Source organism: Ranitomeya imitator, chromosome 5, assembly GCF_032444005.1.
Source record: "Ranitomeya imitator isolate aRanImi1 chromosome 5, aRanImi1.pri, whole genome shotgun sequence".
In the NCBI taxonomy this organism is placed as follows: domain Eukaryota; kingdom Metazoa; phylum Chordata; class Amphibia; order Anura; family Dendrobatidae; genus Ranitomeya; species Ranitomeya imitator.
In genome coordinates this window covers 386,411,911-386,426,554 of record NC_091286.1, presented here as the reverse complement: position 1 = coordinate 386,426,554, position 14,644 = coordinate 386,411,911, and the positions used below count along the sequence as shown (strand labels likewise).

Sequence of the window (14,644 nt, the reverse complement as noted above, 5' to 3'; positions counted from 1 at the left end):
GCCATGGCAACCCCAAAACGACCACATCATGCAGATTATGCAACACCAAAAAGCGAATATCCTCCTGATGTGCAGGAGTCATGCACATGGTCAATTGAGTCCAGTACTGAGGCTTATTCTTGGACAAAGGCGTAGCATCAATTCCTCTCAATGGAATAGGACACTGCAAGGGCTCCAAGTAAAAACCACAGCGCCTGGCAAACTCCAAGTCCATTAAATTCAGGGCAGCGCCTGAATCCACAAATGCCATAACAGAATAGGACGACAGAGAGCAAATCAGAGTAACGGACAAAAGAAATTTAGACTGTACCGTACCAATGGTGGCAGACCTAGCAAACCGCTTAGTGCGCTTAGGACAATCGGAGATAGCATGAGTGGATTCACCACAGTAAAAACACAGCCCATTCCGAAGTCTGTGTTCTTGCTGTTCAGCTCTGGTCAAAGTCCTATCACATTGCATAGGCTCAGGCCTATGCTCAGAGAATACCGCCAAATGGTGCACAGCTCTGCGCTCACGCAAGCGCCGATCGATCTGAATGGCCAAGGACATAGACTCATTCAGACCAGCAGGCGTGGGAAATCCCACCATGACATCCTTAAGGACTTCAGAAAGACCCTTTCTGAAAATTGCCGCCAGGGCACACTCATTCCACTGAGTAAGCACAGACCACTTTCTAAACTTCTGACAGTACACCTCTGCTTCATCCTGACCCTGACACAAAACCAGCAAGATTTTCTCTGCCTGATCCACTGAATTTGGTTCATCATAAAGCAATCCAAGGGCCAGAAAAAACGCATCAACATCACGCAATGCAGGATCTCCTGGCGCAAGGGAAAATGCCCAGTCTTGAGGGTCACCACGCAATAAAGAAATAATGATTTTTACTTGTTGAACGGGGTCACCAGAGGAGCGGGGTTTCAAAGCTAGAAACAGTTTACAATTATTTTTGAAATTCAAGAACTTAGATCTATCCCCAGAAAATAAATCAGGAATAGGAATTCTAGGCTCTAACATCGGATTCTGAACCACAAAATCTTGAATGTTTTGTACCCTTGCAGTGAGATGATCCACACAAGAGGACAGACCTTGAATGTCCATATCTACACCTGTGTCCTGAACCACCCAAAGGTTTAGGGGAAAAGAAAGACAAAACACAGTGCAAAGAAAAAAATGGTCTCAGAACTTCTCTTATCCCTCTATTGAGATGCATTAATACTTTGTACTGTTATGGACCTGGTGGTTAGGAGCACCCGGCACGACCTGATAGTTAAACTCACACAGGACAAGCTCTGGGATGTGGGAGCTCTGCTGACCGCAACCCCTAATCCTATCACACAACTAGAAATAGCCGTGGAGCGTTCCTGACTCTCCCTAGACGCCTCTTCACAGCCTAAGAGCTAGCTAGCCCTAGAGATAGAAAATAAAGCCTACCTTGCCTCAGAGAAATTCCCCAAAGGAAAAGGCAGCCCCCCACATATATTGACTGTGAGTAAAGATGAAAGTCACAAACGCAGAAATGAAACAGGTTTCAGCAAAGGGAGGCCAGACTTACTAAACAGACAGAGGATAGGAAAGGTATCTTTGCGGTCAGCACAAAAAACTACAAAAGACCATGCAGAGTGTGCAAAAAGATCTCCGCACCGACTAACGGTGCGGAGATGCCACTCTGCATCCCAGAGCTTCCAGCTAGCAAAGCAAAATCATAATATGCAGCTGGACAAGGAAACAATGAACAAATAATAACAAGCAGGAACTTAGCTTCTGCTGGAGTAGACAGGTCACCAGAAAGATCCAAGAGAGAACTGAACCAATGCAGGAACATTGACAGCTGGCATGGAGTAACGATCTGAGTGCAGTTAAATAGAGCAGCCAACCAAAGGATAAACCACGTCACCTGTGTAAGGAACCTCAGAAGCAGCAGCTCCACTCACAGCCACCAGAGGGAGTCCATGGACAGAACTCGCCGAAGTACCATTCACGACCACAGGAGGGAGTTCGATAACAGAATTCACAACACCCCTCTCCACGTTTGCCCCCTATGTCTTCTTAGGTGATTTAAAGTTGACAGCCAACCTATAATCAACTGTCCTGCCGTTGTTTGAAGTAATGCTTGGAGTCAGTTACTTCCTCGGCTTTCCGGCCACCGGCTACGCGCCTCAGTAGGATGTTGCCGTTCTCGGGGCATAACTCCTACTGGTTCTCCTTTGTGTGGTGATCTCGTTTCTCACTTCTCCACAATATCCTTCGCTTCGTGTCCTTTCTTAGGATGCCGCCGCAAGGTAGTGTAGGCGTGGCTCCGTCACTTTCTATCCTTTCTGCTAGGTACCTGCCAGGAACCCACCCCTGACAGGTCCTCCCTGGAGCTCTCCTAACTTCCTATCCAACCCCCAGTTTTACCAATGTGAGGAGTGGCCAAATACATAGTGCCTTTTGCTCCCCCTGGTGGCCGGAGTGTGAAGTGTAATGTGTGACTGTGATACCTGGTCAGGTGAACTCCTTTAGTGCAATCAGACATAACATCACTCCCCTTAGTGGCAGAGCGACATTACTGCAACGACCAGGACTCTGGGGCGCTGCATTTACATGTATGTATGGGGCTATGTGTTGGCTCATACTGCATTTAGTGGGCCATGTGGGGGCTCATATAGTACATAGGAGGATATGTGGGGCACATTCCGTATATAGGGGGCTATGTGGGGGCTTATACTGTATAAAGGGGACCAATATGACAGCTCCTACTATACGTAGGAGGCTATTCGAGGGTTCATATTGTATATAAAGGGCTATATGATGGCTTATACTGAATATTGGGGCCATGTGGTGGCTCATACTGTATTTAGAAGAGCTAAGTGGGGGCTCACATTGTATACGGGGCAATGTAGAAGCTCATACTGTCTACAGAGGGGTTATTTGTGGTCTCATACTGTATACAGGGAGCTATGTGGGGGCTCATACTGTATATATGGGAGCTATGTGGGGGCTATCCCTGTATACAGGGGCAATGTGGGGGCTCATGCTCATGTATATTGACTCATACTGTATGTTTAGAGGCTGTGTGTGAGCTTTTACCATATATAAGGGGATGACCGCATACTTTTGCTCAATATTAAGTGATAAAATTAATATTAATATAAAATAATAACTAATACATTAATATAAATATTGAGCAGAATTAATTTCAGCCTATTGGTACGCCCCCTCCCCGACAACAGTCACGGTCTTTCATGTGGCCCCTTGTGAAAATGTATTGCCCATTCATGATCTGCAGTTAAGTAGAAGTCCACTTTCTCAATTGTTGAATGCTAGGTAGCCATCACGGTCTTCACACATATAAGGTTTGGCGCTGTACATGACTGTATGCCATACGGTTTCGAAATGTTATTTATAGAATTTTTATGACATGAACAAGCACTAAGTATTTATGACATGAGCAAATTTCATAGTTACTATAAAATATAAACTTCAGCACAACACTAAATGGTGATGGAATAGGTATCCTTGGTCAACTGTATCCCTTTCCTATCCTGCTGCAATTATGATTTCCTAGATAAATTATTACTGACATACACCCTTTAAGTTGCTTAAATTATCCTTCATTCTACCAATCCGGGGGATCCAGTGTTTTAGATTACTTATTAAGAATTTAGATGTCTGTGAATCATTGTCCATGAGCAAAATGTGATGTACAGACTGACTACGGGTCTCTTGACCAGAACTCAACAGCCTCATTTAACCTTATGAGTTTTTAGCGTTCAAGGCAGGGGAACTGCAAACAGTCGATACATCTTGGGATGTACAGTGACCACATTTCATCTGAATTCAGCCTTAGACATCATAACTATAATAATAATAATAATTTTATTTATATAGCGCCAACATATTCCGCAGCGCTTTACAAATTATAGAGGGGACTTGTACAGACAATAGACATTTCAGCATAACAGAAATCATAGTTCAAAATAGATACCAAGAGGAATGAGGGCCCTGCTCGCAAACTTACAAACTATGAGGAAAAGGGGAGACACGAGAGGTGGATGGTAACAATTGCTTTAGTTATTCGAACCAGCCATAGTGTAAGGCTCAGGTGTTCATGTAAAGCTGCATGAACCAGTTAACTGCCTAAGTATGTAGCAGTACAGACACAGAGGGCTATTAACTGCATAAAGTGTATCAGAACATGATGCGAGGAACCTGATTATGTTTTTTTTTTTGAATGGGCCACACAGGGATAGTTAGGTTAATGCGTTGAGGCGGTAGGCCAATCTGAACAAATGAGTTTTTAGGGCACGCTTAAAACTGTGGGGATTAATCGTATTAACCTAGGTAGTGCATTCCAAAGAATCGGTGCAGCACGTGTAAAGTCTTGGAGATGGGAGTGGGAGGTTCTGATTATTGAGGATGCTAATCTGAGGTCATGAGCGGAGGGCACGGGTAGGGTGGTAGACTGAGACCAGAGAGGAGATGTAGGGTGGTGCTGAGCCATGGAGTGCTTTGTGGATGAAGGTAGTAGTTTTGTACTGGATTCTGGAGGGGATGGGTAACCAGTGTAATGACTGGCACAAGGTAGAGGCATCGGTGTAACGGTTGGTAAGGAATATTATCCTGGCTGCAGCATTCAGGACAGATTGGAGTGGGGAGAGTAAGAGGAAGGCCGATTAGTAGAGAGTTACAATAGTCCAGACGAGAATGAATAAGTGAAACAGTAAGAGTTTTTGCAGAGTTGAAGGTAAGAAAAGGGCAAATTTTAGAAATGTTTTTAAGATGCAGATAAGAAGAGCGAGCCAGTGATCGGATGTGGGGGGTGAATGAAAGCTCGGAATCAAGTATGACCTCAAGGCAGCGGGCATGTTGCTTTGGAGTAATGGTGGAACCGCACACGGAGATGGCAATGTCAGGCAAAGTTAGGTTAATAGAGGGAGAAAACACGTGGAGTTCAGTTTTTGACAGGTTAAGTTTCAGATAGAGGGAGGACATGATGTTAGAGACAGCGGTAAGGCAATCACTGGTGTTTTTTAAAAAGGTCGGCGTGATAACAGGAGAAGTGTATAATTGGGTGTCGTCAGCATAGAGATGGTACTTGAAACCAAATTTACTTATTATTTGTCCAATAGGGGCAGCATACAAAGAGAAGAGGAGGGGGCCTAGGACTGATCCTTGAGGATCCCCAACAGTAAGGGGAAGGTGAGAGGAGGAGGAACCAGCAAAAGATACAGTGAAGGATCGGTCAGAGAGATAGGAGGAGAACCAGGAGAGAACGGTGTCCTTGAGGCCGATGGAGCGGAGCATAGTGAGGAGGAGCTGATGATCCACAGTGTCGAATGCTGCGGAGAGATCCAAGAGAATTAGCATGGAGTAGTGACCATTAGATTTAGCTGTTAGTAGGTCATTAGAGACTTTAGAGAGGGCAGTTTCAGTAGAGTGTAAAGACAAAGACAGAGAGGGTCGAGAAAAGAGTTATCTGGGAGATAGCGGGTAAGACAGGAGTGGACCAGGTGTTCGAGGAGTTTAGAGATGAAGGGAAGTTTAGAGACAGGTCTATAATTAGCGGCACAGTTTTGGTCGAGGGATGGTTTTTTAAGTAATGGATGTATGATGGCATGCTTAAATGAGGATGGAAAAATACCAAAAGTGAGAGAAAGGTTGAATATTTTTGTTAGGTGAGAGGTGACAGCCGGAGAAAGGGACTGGAGGAGATGTGACGGAATGGGGTCACTGGTGCAAGTGGTTGGGCGAGAAGATGCAAGGAGCCTGATTACTTGCATTACTTGCTGAAACTATGTTACTATATTCTAACTATGTTACTATATTCTTTGCGTCTGGAGGAGAAAAGGTTTTTCCACCAACATAGAAGAGGATTCTTTACTGTTAGGGCAGTGAGAATCTGGAATTGCTTGCCTGAGGAGGTGGTGATGGCGAACTCAGTCGAGGGGTTCAAGAGAGGCCTGGATGTCTTCCTGGAGCAGAACAATATTGTATCATACAATTATTAGGTTCTGTAGAAGGACGTAAATCTGGGGATTTATTATGATGGAATATAGGCTGAACTGGATGGACAAATGTCTTTTTTCGGCCTTACTAACTATGTTACTATGTTACTATGTTACTTCATCTTCTGTAACTGGTTCAAAGTCAGAGAGTGAACTAGATGCAGTGGGGGAGGGAGGACAGTGCATGGTATGAAGAGATTGGGAGATGATTTTCTGTCGAATGTAGTCAATTTTTTCTTTGAAGTAATTGGCCAGATAGTCAGCGCGGAGATCCGTGGTTGGGGCCTGCACTCTTGGGTTGAGTAAGGACTGGAAAGTGTCAAAGAGATGTTCAGGGTTATTGGACAGTGAGGTGATGAGGATATTGAAATAGGTTTGTTTGGAGAGATGAAGGGCAGAGTTGTATATTTTTAGCATGAACTGATAATGAACGAAATCTTCGGGTAGATTAGATTTTCTCAACAGACGTTCGGCGCACCTGGAGCACCACTGCAGGAAACGTGTTTGCAGCATGTGCCACTGTTGTCGCCGTCTGTGCTGAGTTGTTCTATGTATAGGAGGTGCAGCTTCATCCAGGGCACTTTGCAGGGTTTCATTGTAATGCTTCAGAGCAGAATCAGGACATGAGATGGAGGAGATTGGAGCCAATGAGGACTGCAAGTTCTTCATAAGTTTGTCTTACCTGTCTAACTGCCATGTTATAACTGTGAGTACTTAGAAAAAGTACTTTGAATAAATGTACACGAATAAGGCTGCTTTCACACATCAGGTTTTTTGCCGGATGCCGGATGCGGCGTCGCGCCGCATCACCGGATCCGTTTTTTTTTAAAGAAACCGGATGCAACCGGACGAGCCGGATCCGGTTTTTTAGCCGGATCCGTTGTCCGGATCCGGCAAAAAACCTGATCCGGCTCGTCCGGTCGCATCCGTTTCGTCCGTTTTTCTTTCCGGTTTTTTACGGATCCGGCTTTAAAAAATGCCCCCTGAAAGGCTAAGGTGATTGGCCGGCTGAAAACTATATATACAGTGTTCTTAACATCTGTGACGGGTTGGAGAGGAGCAAGCTACAGAGCAAGATGGAGGGCATTATTGCAAAGATTCTGCAGAACAACGTGGATTTCATCACAGAGGCGAATCGATTAAAAGCTATTGTGATTGAGAAAGAGGAAGAGAGACAGCGTGTCATGCGTCTGCGACGACGCCGTTTGTGGATCCACCCCATCACGGCACAGAGAATGACCCGGGGAGTCTTTTCAACGTTGTATATGGAGCTTCGAGGTGACCCTGAAAAGTTTTTCTGTTATAGTAACATAGTAACATAGTTAGTAAGGCCGAAAAAAGACATTTGTCCATCCAGTTCAGCCTATATTCCATCATAGTAAATACCCAGATCTACGTCCTTCTACAGAACCTAATAATTGTATGATACAATATTGTTCTGCTCCAGGAAGACATCCAGGCCTCTCTTGAACCCCTCGACTGAGTTCGCCATCACCACCTCCTCAGGCAAGCAATTCCAGATTCTCACTGCCCTAACAGTAAAGAATCCTCTTCTATGTTGGTGGAAAAACCTTCTCTCCTCCAGACGCAAAGAATGCCCCCTTGTGCCCGTCACCTTCCTTGGTATAAACAGATCCTCAGCGAGATATTTGTATTGTCCCCTTATATACTTATACATGGTTATTAGATCGCCCCTCAGTCGTCTTTTTTCTAGACTAAATAATCCTAATTTCACTAATCTATCTGGGTATTGTAGTTCTCCCATCCCCTTTATTAATTTTGTTGCCCTCCTTTGTACTCTCTCTAGTTCCATTATATCCTTCCTGAGCACCGGTGCCCAAAACTGGACACAGTACTCCATGTGCGGTCTAACTAGGGATTTGTACAGAGGCAGTATAATGCTCTCATCATGTGTATCCAGACCTCTTTTAATGCACCCCATGATCCTGTTTGCCTTGGCAGCTGCTGCCTGGCACTGGCTGCTCCAGGTAAGTTTATCATTAACTAGGATCCCCAAGTCCTTCTCCCTGTCAGATTTACCCAGTGGTTTCCCGTTCAGTGTGTAATGGTGATATTGATTCCCTCTTCCCATGTGTATAACCTTACATTTATCATTGTTAAACCTCATCTGCCACCTTTCAGCCCAAGTTTCCAACTTATCCAGATCCATCTGTAGCAGAATACTATCTTCTCTTGTATTAACTGCTTTACATAGTTTTGTATCATCTGCAAATATCGATATTTTACTGTGTAAACCTTCTACCAGATCATTAATGAATATGTTGAAGAGAACAGGTCCCAATACTGACCCCTGCGGTACCCCACTGGTCACAGCGACCCAGTTAGAGACTATACCATTTATAACCACCCTCTGCTTTCTATCACTAAGCCAGTTACTAACCCATTTACACACATTTTCCCCCAGACCAAGCATTCTCATTTTGTGTACCAACCTCTTGTGCGGCACGGTATCAAACGCTTTGGAAAAATCGAGATATACCACGTCCAATGACTCACCGTGGTCCAGTCTATAGCTTACCTCTTCATAAAAACTGATTAGATTGGTTTGACAGGAGCGATTTCTCATAAACCCATGCTGATATGGAGTTAAACAGTTATTCTCATTGAGATAATCCAGAATAACATCCCTCAGAAACCCTTCAAATATTTTACCAACAATAGAGGTTAGACTTACTGGCCTATAATTTCCAGGTTCACTTTTAGAGCCCTTTTTGAATATTGGCACCACATTTGCTATGCGCCAGTCCTGCGGAACAGACCCTGTCGCTATAGAGTCACTAAAAATAAGAAATAATGGTTTATCTATTACATTACTTAGTTCTCTTAGTACTCGTGGGTGTATGCCATCCGGACCCGGAGATTTATCTATTTTAATCTTATTTAGCCGGTTTCGCACCTCTTCTTGGGTTAGATTGGTGACCCTTAATATAGGGTTTTCATTGTTTCTTGGGATTTCACCTAGCATTTCATTTTCCACCGTGAATACCGTGGAGAAGAAGGTGTTTAATATATTAGCTTTTTCCTCGTCATCTACAACCATTCTTTCCTCACTATTTTTTAAGGGGCCTACATTTTCAGTTTTTATTCTTTTACTATTGATATAGTTGAAGAACAGTTTGGGATTAGTTTTACTCTCCTTAGCAATGTGCTTCTCTGTTTCCTTTTTGGCAGCTTTAATTAGTTTTTTAGATAAAGTATTTTTCTCCCTATAGTTTTTTAGAGCTTCAATGGTGCCATCCTGCTTTAGTAGTGCAAATGCTTTCTTTTTACTGTTAATTGCCTGTCTTATTTCTTTGTTTAGCCACATTGGGTTTTTCCTATTTCTAGTCCTTTTATTCCCACAAGGTATAAACCGCTTACACTGCCTATTTAGGATGTTCTTAAACATTTCCCATTTATTATCTGTATTCTCATTTCTGAGGATATTGTCCCAGTCTACCAGATTAAGGGCATCTCTAAGCTGTTCAAACTTTGCCTTCCTAAAGTTGAATGTTTTTGTGACTCCCTGACAAGTCCCCCTAGTGAAAGACAGGTGAAACTGTACAATAGTGTTATGTTCGGATGAAAGCGGAGAACTTTGATATATTGGTGGAGCGGGTTCAACATCTGATAAGAAGGAGTGATACCTATTGCCGATTCTCCATTACCCCAGCTGAGCGTCTGATGGTGACTCTTCGGTAAGCATTCTTTTTGCATCAACTTTTGTTGTGGACTCTTTATTTGATATTTTGAATTTGTAGTAATTTCTTCCTTCCTTTTCTTCACAGATTCCTAGCAACCGGTGAATCCCTGTCTTCCCTACATTTTCAATTCAGACTGGGCATTTCCACAATATCAGGAATAGTGAGGCACACTTGCCGTGCACTGTGGGACTGTTTGCATGAAGAATACATTCCACATCCCACAATGCAGACATGGTTGGAAGTAGCTGACAGATTCCTGGAAGTGTGCCAGTTTCCCAATTGCTTGGGTGCGGTGGACGGGAAACACATCCGTATCGTGAAACCGGCTGGTTCTGGATCTCAGTATTTCAACTACAAGAAGTACTTTTCCATCGTGCTGATGGCCATCGCCGATGCGGATTACAAATTTGTAGCGGTGGACATTGGGGCGTATGGTCGTTCTAATGATTCGCAAGTTTTCAAACTGTCTTCTATGGGGCGGCATTTATATGGAAAAACCTTTCGATTTCCCCCCCCCAAGACCACTGCCTCAAACTTCCGATCCACCAATGCCATTTGTATGTGTTGGGGATGAAGTTTTTCAGCTTTCAGAGCATCTTTTGAAACCCTACTCCAGCCGTGGTTTAACCAATACCAAAAAAATTTTCAACTACAGACTCACACGTGCAAGGAGAATGGTGGAGTGTGCGTTTGGGATCCTAACCGCCAAATGGAGAGTTCTCTTGACATCCATAAACTTAAACACAAACACTGTGGATGAGGTGGTGAAAGCGTGTGTTGTCCTCCACAATTATGTTATATCCAAGGAACAGCTTTCCATTGAGGACCATTCTGCCGAAACCACCTTGATGGATTACAGCATCCATACATACAGAAGTTCTGCCACAGTGTCCAGAATACGGGATCACTTTGCAGAATATTTTATTTCACCCCAAGGAAGAATACACTGGCAGGATGATATAGTTTAAACACTTTGTGTATACCTAGTAATAACTTTAAACTTTACCCATGTTGCGTACCTGTTGTTTTTACCTTACCCATGTTGTATACCAGTTTGGTTTTTACCCTCATGTTGCGTACCTGTTTGGGTTTACCTTTTAACCATGTTGGGTACCTGTTTGAGTTTATTTTTAAATCAAGATGTGCATACCCAAAGTTCTACTGTTACCAATAAACCTTTTTTTTTACAAAAGTGTTATTTGTTCCTAATGAATAAATACAAGAGATTTTTCAACCAAAAACTTTTATTAACAATGTAACACACAAAAAAATGGGGTACTAAATGTTTTCATAAGTCGGGGTGGAGATACTATCGGAGGCACTGTCTGATAGGGACACTTCGACAGTGGGAGTGTGGAGAGAGGAATGTGATGGTGGTGGAGAATGTTCACCGGTTAGGGGTGAAGGAGTGGAGAAAGCTATTGAGCGGGTGGACAAGAAAGTGGGATTGGGGTTAGAAATTTGGTAGGGTGGAGGGGTGTACGAAATGTTTTGTGAGGACTGGGTGGCAGAATGAGTGATGTGTGTAGAAGATGTTTGGGAAGAGGGTGATACAGTCTGTTGGAAGTGGGCAGGGAGAGGAGGTGAGGATGAAGTAGATGGGAAGTTGTATGGGTCTGGATCATCATATGGGTGTGAAGTGGCACGGGAGGGATGCTGATAGTGTGGATGGTGGGAAGGGGCACGGGGCTGGTGGTGTGGCTGGTGGGACGGGGCACGATGTGGATGATGGCGAGTTGGGCGTGATGGGGCAATGTCTGTTTGGCGATACGGGTCAGGAGGATGGTACTGGCTGTAGTGGTGGACAGTGGAGGAAGGGGGGCAAGTTGGAGGATGGTTGGAAGAACTATCTGCTCTAGAGGCAATTAGCGCTAGAGTAGACTGGCAGGGTTCCATTACTTGCATCTGCTGAGAAGTAGATAGCGTCTCCATTTGCTCAAGCACCGACTGAAAAAAAGTGTTGTTCGGGGACTGTTTTGCCTCTGAACGCATCGTTACCAGAAGTGTATGCATCTCGAGCATACTTTTATTTATGAAATTGAATCCTGCAGCCATTTGCTCGGACAAAACTTTCAGACAGTTCTGGAACGATGCGTTCAGGTGCAAGAACTCGGGAGCATAACTATGTATCTGACCCCTCTGGCGAAACCGCCCCGATGCTACAGGTGTACTAGAGGTGGCTGCAGCAGAAGGGTGGGGTACAGGAAACGCTATGTTCTCACCAGCAGCTACATGCAATGGAACCGGCCAGGATGCTCCAGTGCTCGTGGATGGGAAAGAGGGATCGGTAGAGTGGGAAGGTGCAGAGTGGGAAAATGCAGAGTGGGAAGGTGCAGAGGGTTCCTCACTGTCAAAGTGTCCCTCGGTGGCGGCCTCTTGAGGGATCGCCCCAGAAGTGTTCAATTGTGCTGCAGGCTCCAGAGTGCTCCCAACGGTACTGTGGAAAAAGAGAGAAACAAACAATTAATATACTGTCATTGCATGGCCCTGGCTGAAAGAGCAAAAGAGGTTAGACATGTAAAACATTAGTGCATGTGGTGGGTAATATTTACCTTCGGGTGACCATCGTTGACCTGAGGAACGACAGGGCCCTTGCGTATTTGTACGTGCTCCTGCGTCCTCCAGATCCACTCCGGGCCTGCATCTCTTTATTGAACTCCTTCTTAAAGCGATCCCTGATCGACCGCCACCTTTTCACAATCCGCTCACCTGTTAAAATAGGAGAAAGACAACTTGGTTAGAAACAGCATTTTAGAATGCATCACCAAAACTGAACTGAGGATACTTACGTTCTTGAATCTGGGCCTGAACATCTAGGTCCTCCCACCTCGGAATCAGTTCACAGCAGATTTGCTCCCAGAGTCGACGGGTCACTGAGAGATCAGCATGGCGGCGGTCACCCATATTCCACAACGGCTCCCTGTCTCTGACAAGATCGATGAGGAGGTCAATATCAAGGCCGACCTCCTCACCGTCCGAATCTGGAGCACGCTGTGAAACCTGTTTGAAAAGGGGGAAAAAATTAACACCAAATTTGAAACATTGCTAACCTGCACCCAAAAAATAACAAAAAACCTACATGACGACGGCCGCCACGTGAATGTCGCCGACGACCCCGGGAGCCACTGGAAGGACCTATTGCTTGGGCACCAGATTCAGAACTCTAGAATACAAAAATAAAAAATTATGGGGTTGTTGGTAGCCATTCTATGTGTTGTGTGCCATGTGATATATATGTTTTGTATGTGTTGTGTGTGGTTTGAAAGTATCAGTTTCTATGTATTTTGTTGTAAGCATCTAGTGTTATGTTTTGTGTGTAGTGTAGGGTGTGTTTCCGCAATACATCACAGATACATACCAATTGTGAGCCCTCTCCGTGGGTTTCTCCACCCCTTCCCTCATCTTCGGGGACCACCTCTTCTCCGGGGGACTCAGCCTCATCAGCTTCCTACGATGAAACATAAAAGAATAGATGATACACACACACACACACACACCTTTGGTTCATACTAACCTCTGTGCGTGGACGGCGAGGAGGAGGAGGCCTCCCCGGAGACATGGCTCTCAGCTCTGTGGAAGTCTCTCGGCTCTCGGCTCTGTGGCAGGCTCTCGGCTCCCGGCTCTGTGGAAGGCTCTCGGCTCTGTGGCAGGCTCTCAGCTCTGTGGCAGGCTCTCGGCTCCTGGCTCTGTGGCAGGCTCTCAGCTCTGTGGCAGGCTCTCGGCTCCCGGCTCTGTGGCAGGCTCTCAGCTCCCGGCTCTGTGGCAGGCTCTCGGCTCCCGGCTCTGTGGCAGGCTCTCAGCTCCCGGCTCTGTGGCAGGCTCTCGGCTCTGTGGCAGGCTCCCGGCTCTGTGGCAGGCTCTCAGCTCTGTGGCAGGCTCTCAGCTCTGTGGCAGGCTCTCTGGCTCCTTCCGTCTTGGCAGGGTGTTGGCTCTTCTGCTTTTGGGCTGGAAATGGCTGAAGGCCTCATGGCCCTGCTTTATATATAGTCCAGGGGGCTGATCAAAGTTTTTTGAGCATGCTCAGTGTAAAAAGCTGGATACGGCCGCCGGATCCGATTTTTTCCGGATCCGGCGCTTTCCGGCATCCATAGACATGCATTGTTGTAAAAAGCCGGAAAGACCGGATCCGGCCTTTCCGGCTTTTTCGCCGGAGACAAAAAACGTTACAGTACACGTTTTTTCCAGACGCCAGAATCGACTTGACGCCGGATCCGGCATCAAACCGGAAGGAACGCTGGGCTATCAGGCGCCATCCGGCACCAATAATATTCAATGGGGGAAATGCCGGATCCGTCTTCTCCGGTTTTCTATTCCGTTTTTTGTCGGAAGAGCCGGAATTCGCCTGAAACAAAAAACCTGATGTGTGAAAGCAGCCTAATAGTGCATGAATGCACCCCTGCACGAATGCATCCCCAAAGTATATCTACATTTATAGAAGGTTAGCTCTTAGATCTCACTTTTTTTTCCCCTCTCGTTAGCAATCAATCTAACTCAGTTGAGACAGCAGGACACAATTAATGTAGTGAACAGATAAACAAATGTCCAGGTCTACATGGATCATAAACCGCTTTGAAACAATTATGTGATCTCTCTGCATGAGGACAAGCAGAAGTGAGTTAAATATCTATAAACAAAAACAATTGCATACTAAGATGGCTAACAAATATAGATATATGCAGGATTCAATGCCGAAGATAGAATGACTCAGATACCATTCAGGCTGCTTGCTGTCAGGGACTGGAGCAATAGACATGCAGGGTATTTCAGTTCAGAGAATGAATGATAAGTTTACCTGTAAGAAGAGAAAAGAGATGCTTGTTATATTCTGCCATGTTATAACTGCGAGTACTTAGAAAAAGTACTTTGAATAAATGTACACGAATAATAGTGCACGAATGCACCCCTGCCTACCTTAAGCTGATTTCACATATTGTCACGCAGATGTTGGGACT

At 45.0% G+C, this 14,644-nt stretch overlaps 1 protein-coding gene across 1 annotated transcript; it reads right to left on the bottom strand.

The window, feature by feature from the left end:
- Positions 1-10,284: 10,284 nt before the first annotated feature.
- LOC138637852 (mucin-5AC-like) lies at positions 10,285-14,030 on the bottom strand. The gene is made up of 6 exons (XM_069726778.1): positions 13,207-14,030; positions 13,051-13,140; positions 12,772-12,855; positions 12,482-12,692; positions 12,245-12,401; positions 10,285-12,129 (listed from the first exon to the last, which is right to left on the bottom strand). The coding sequence occupies exons 1-6, from the start codon at positions 13,249-13,251 to the stop codon at positions 10,971-10,973; spliced, it is 1,746 nt and encodes a 581-aa protein (XP_069582879.1). The 5' UTR covers positions 13,252-14,030; the 3' UTR covers positions 10,285-10,970.
- Between the last annotated feature and the right edge of the window lie 614 nt (positions 14,031-14,644).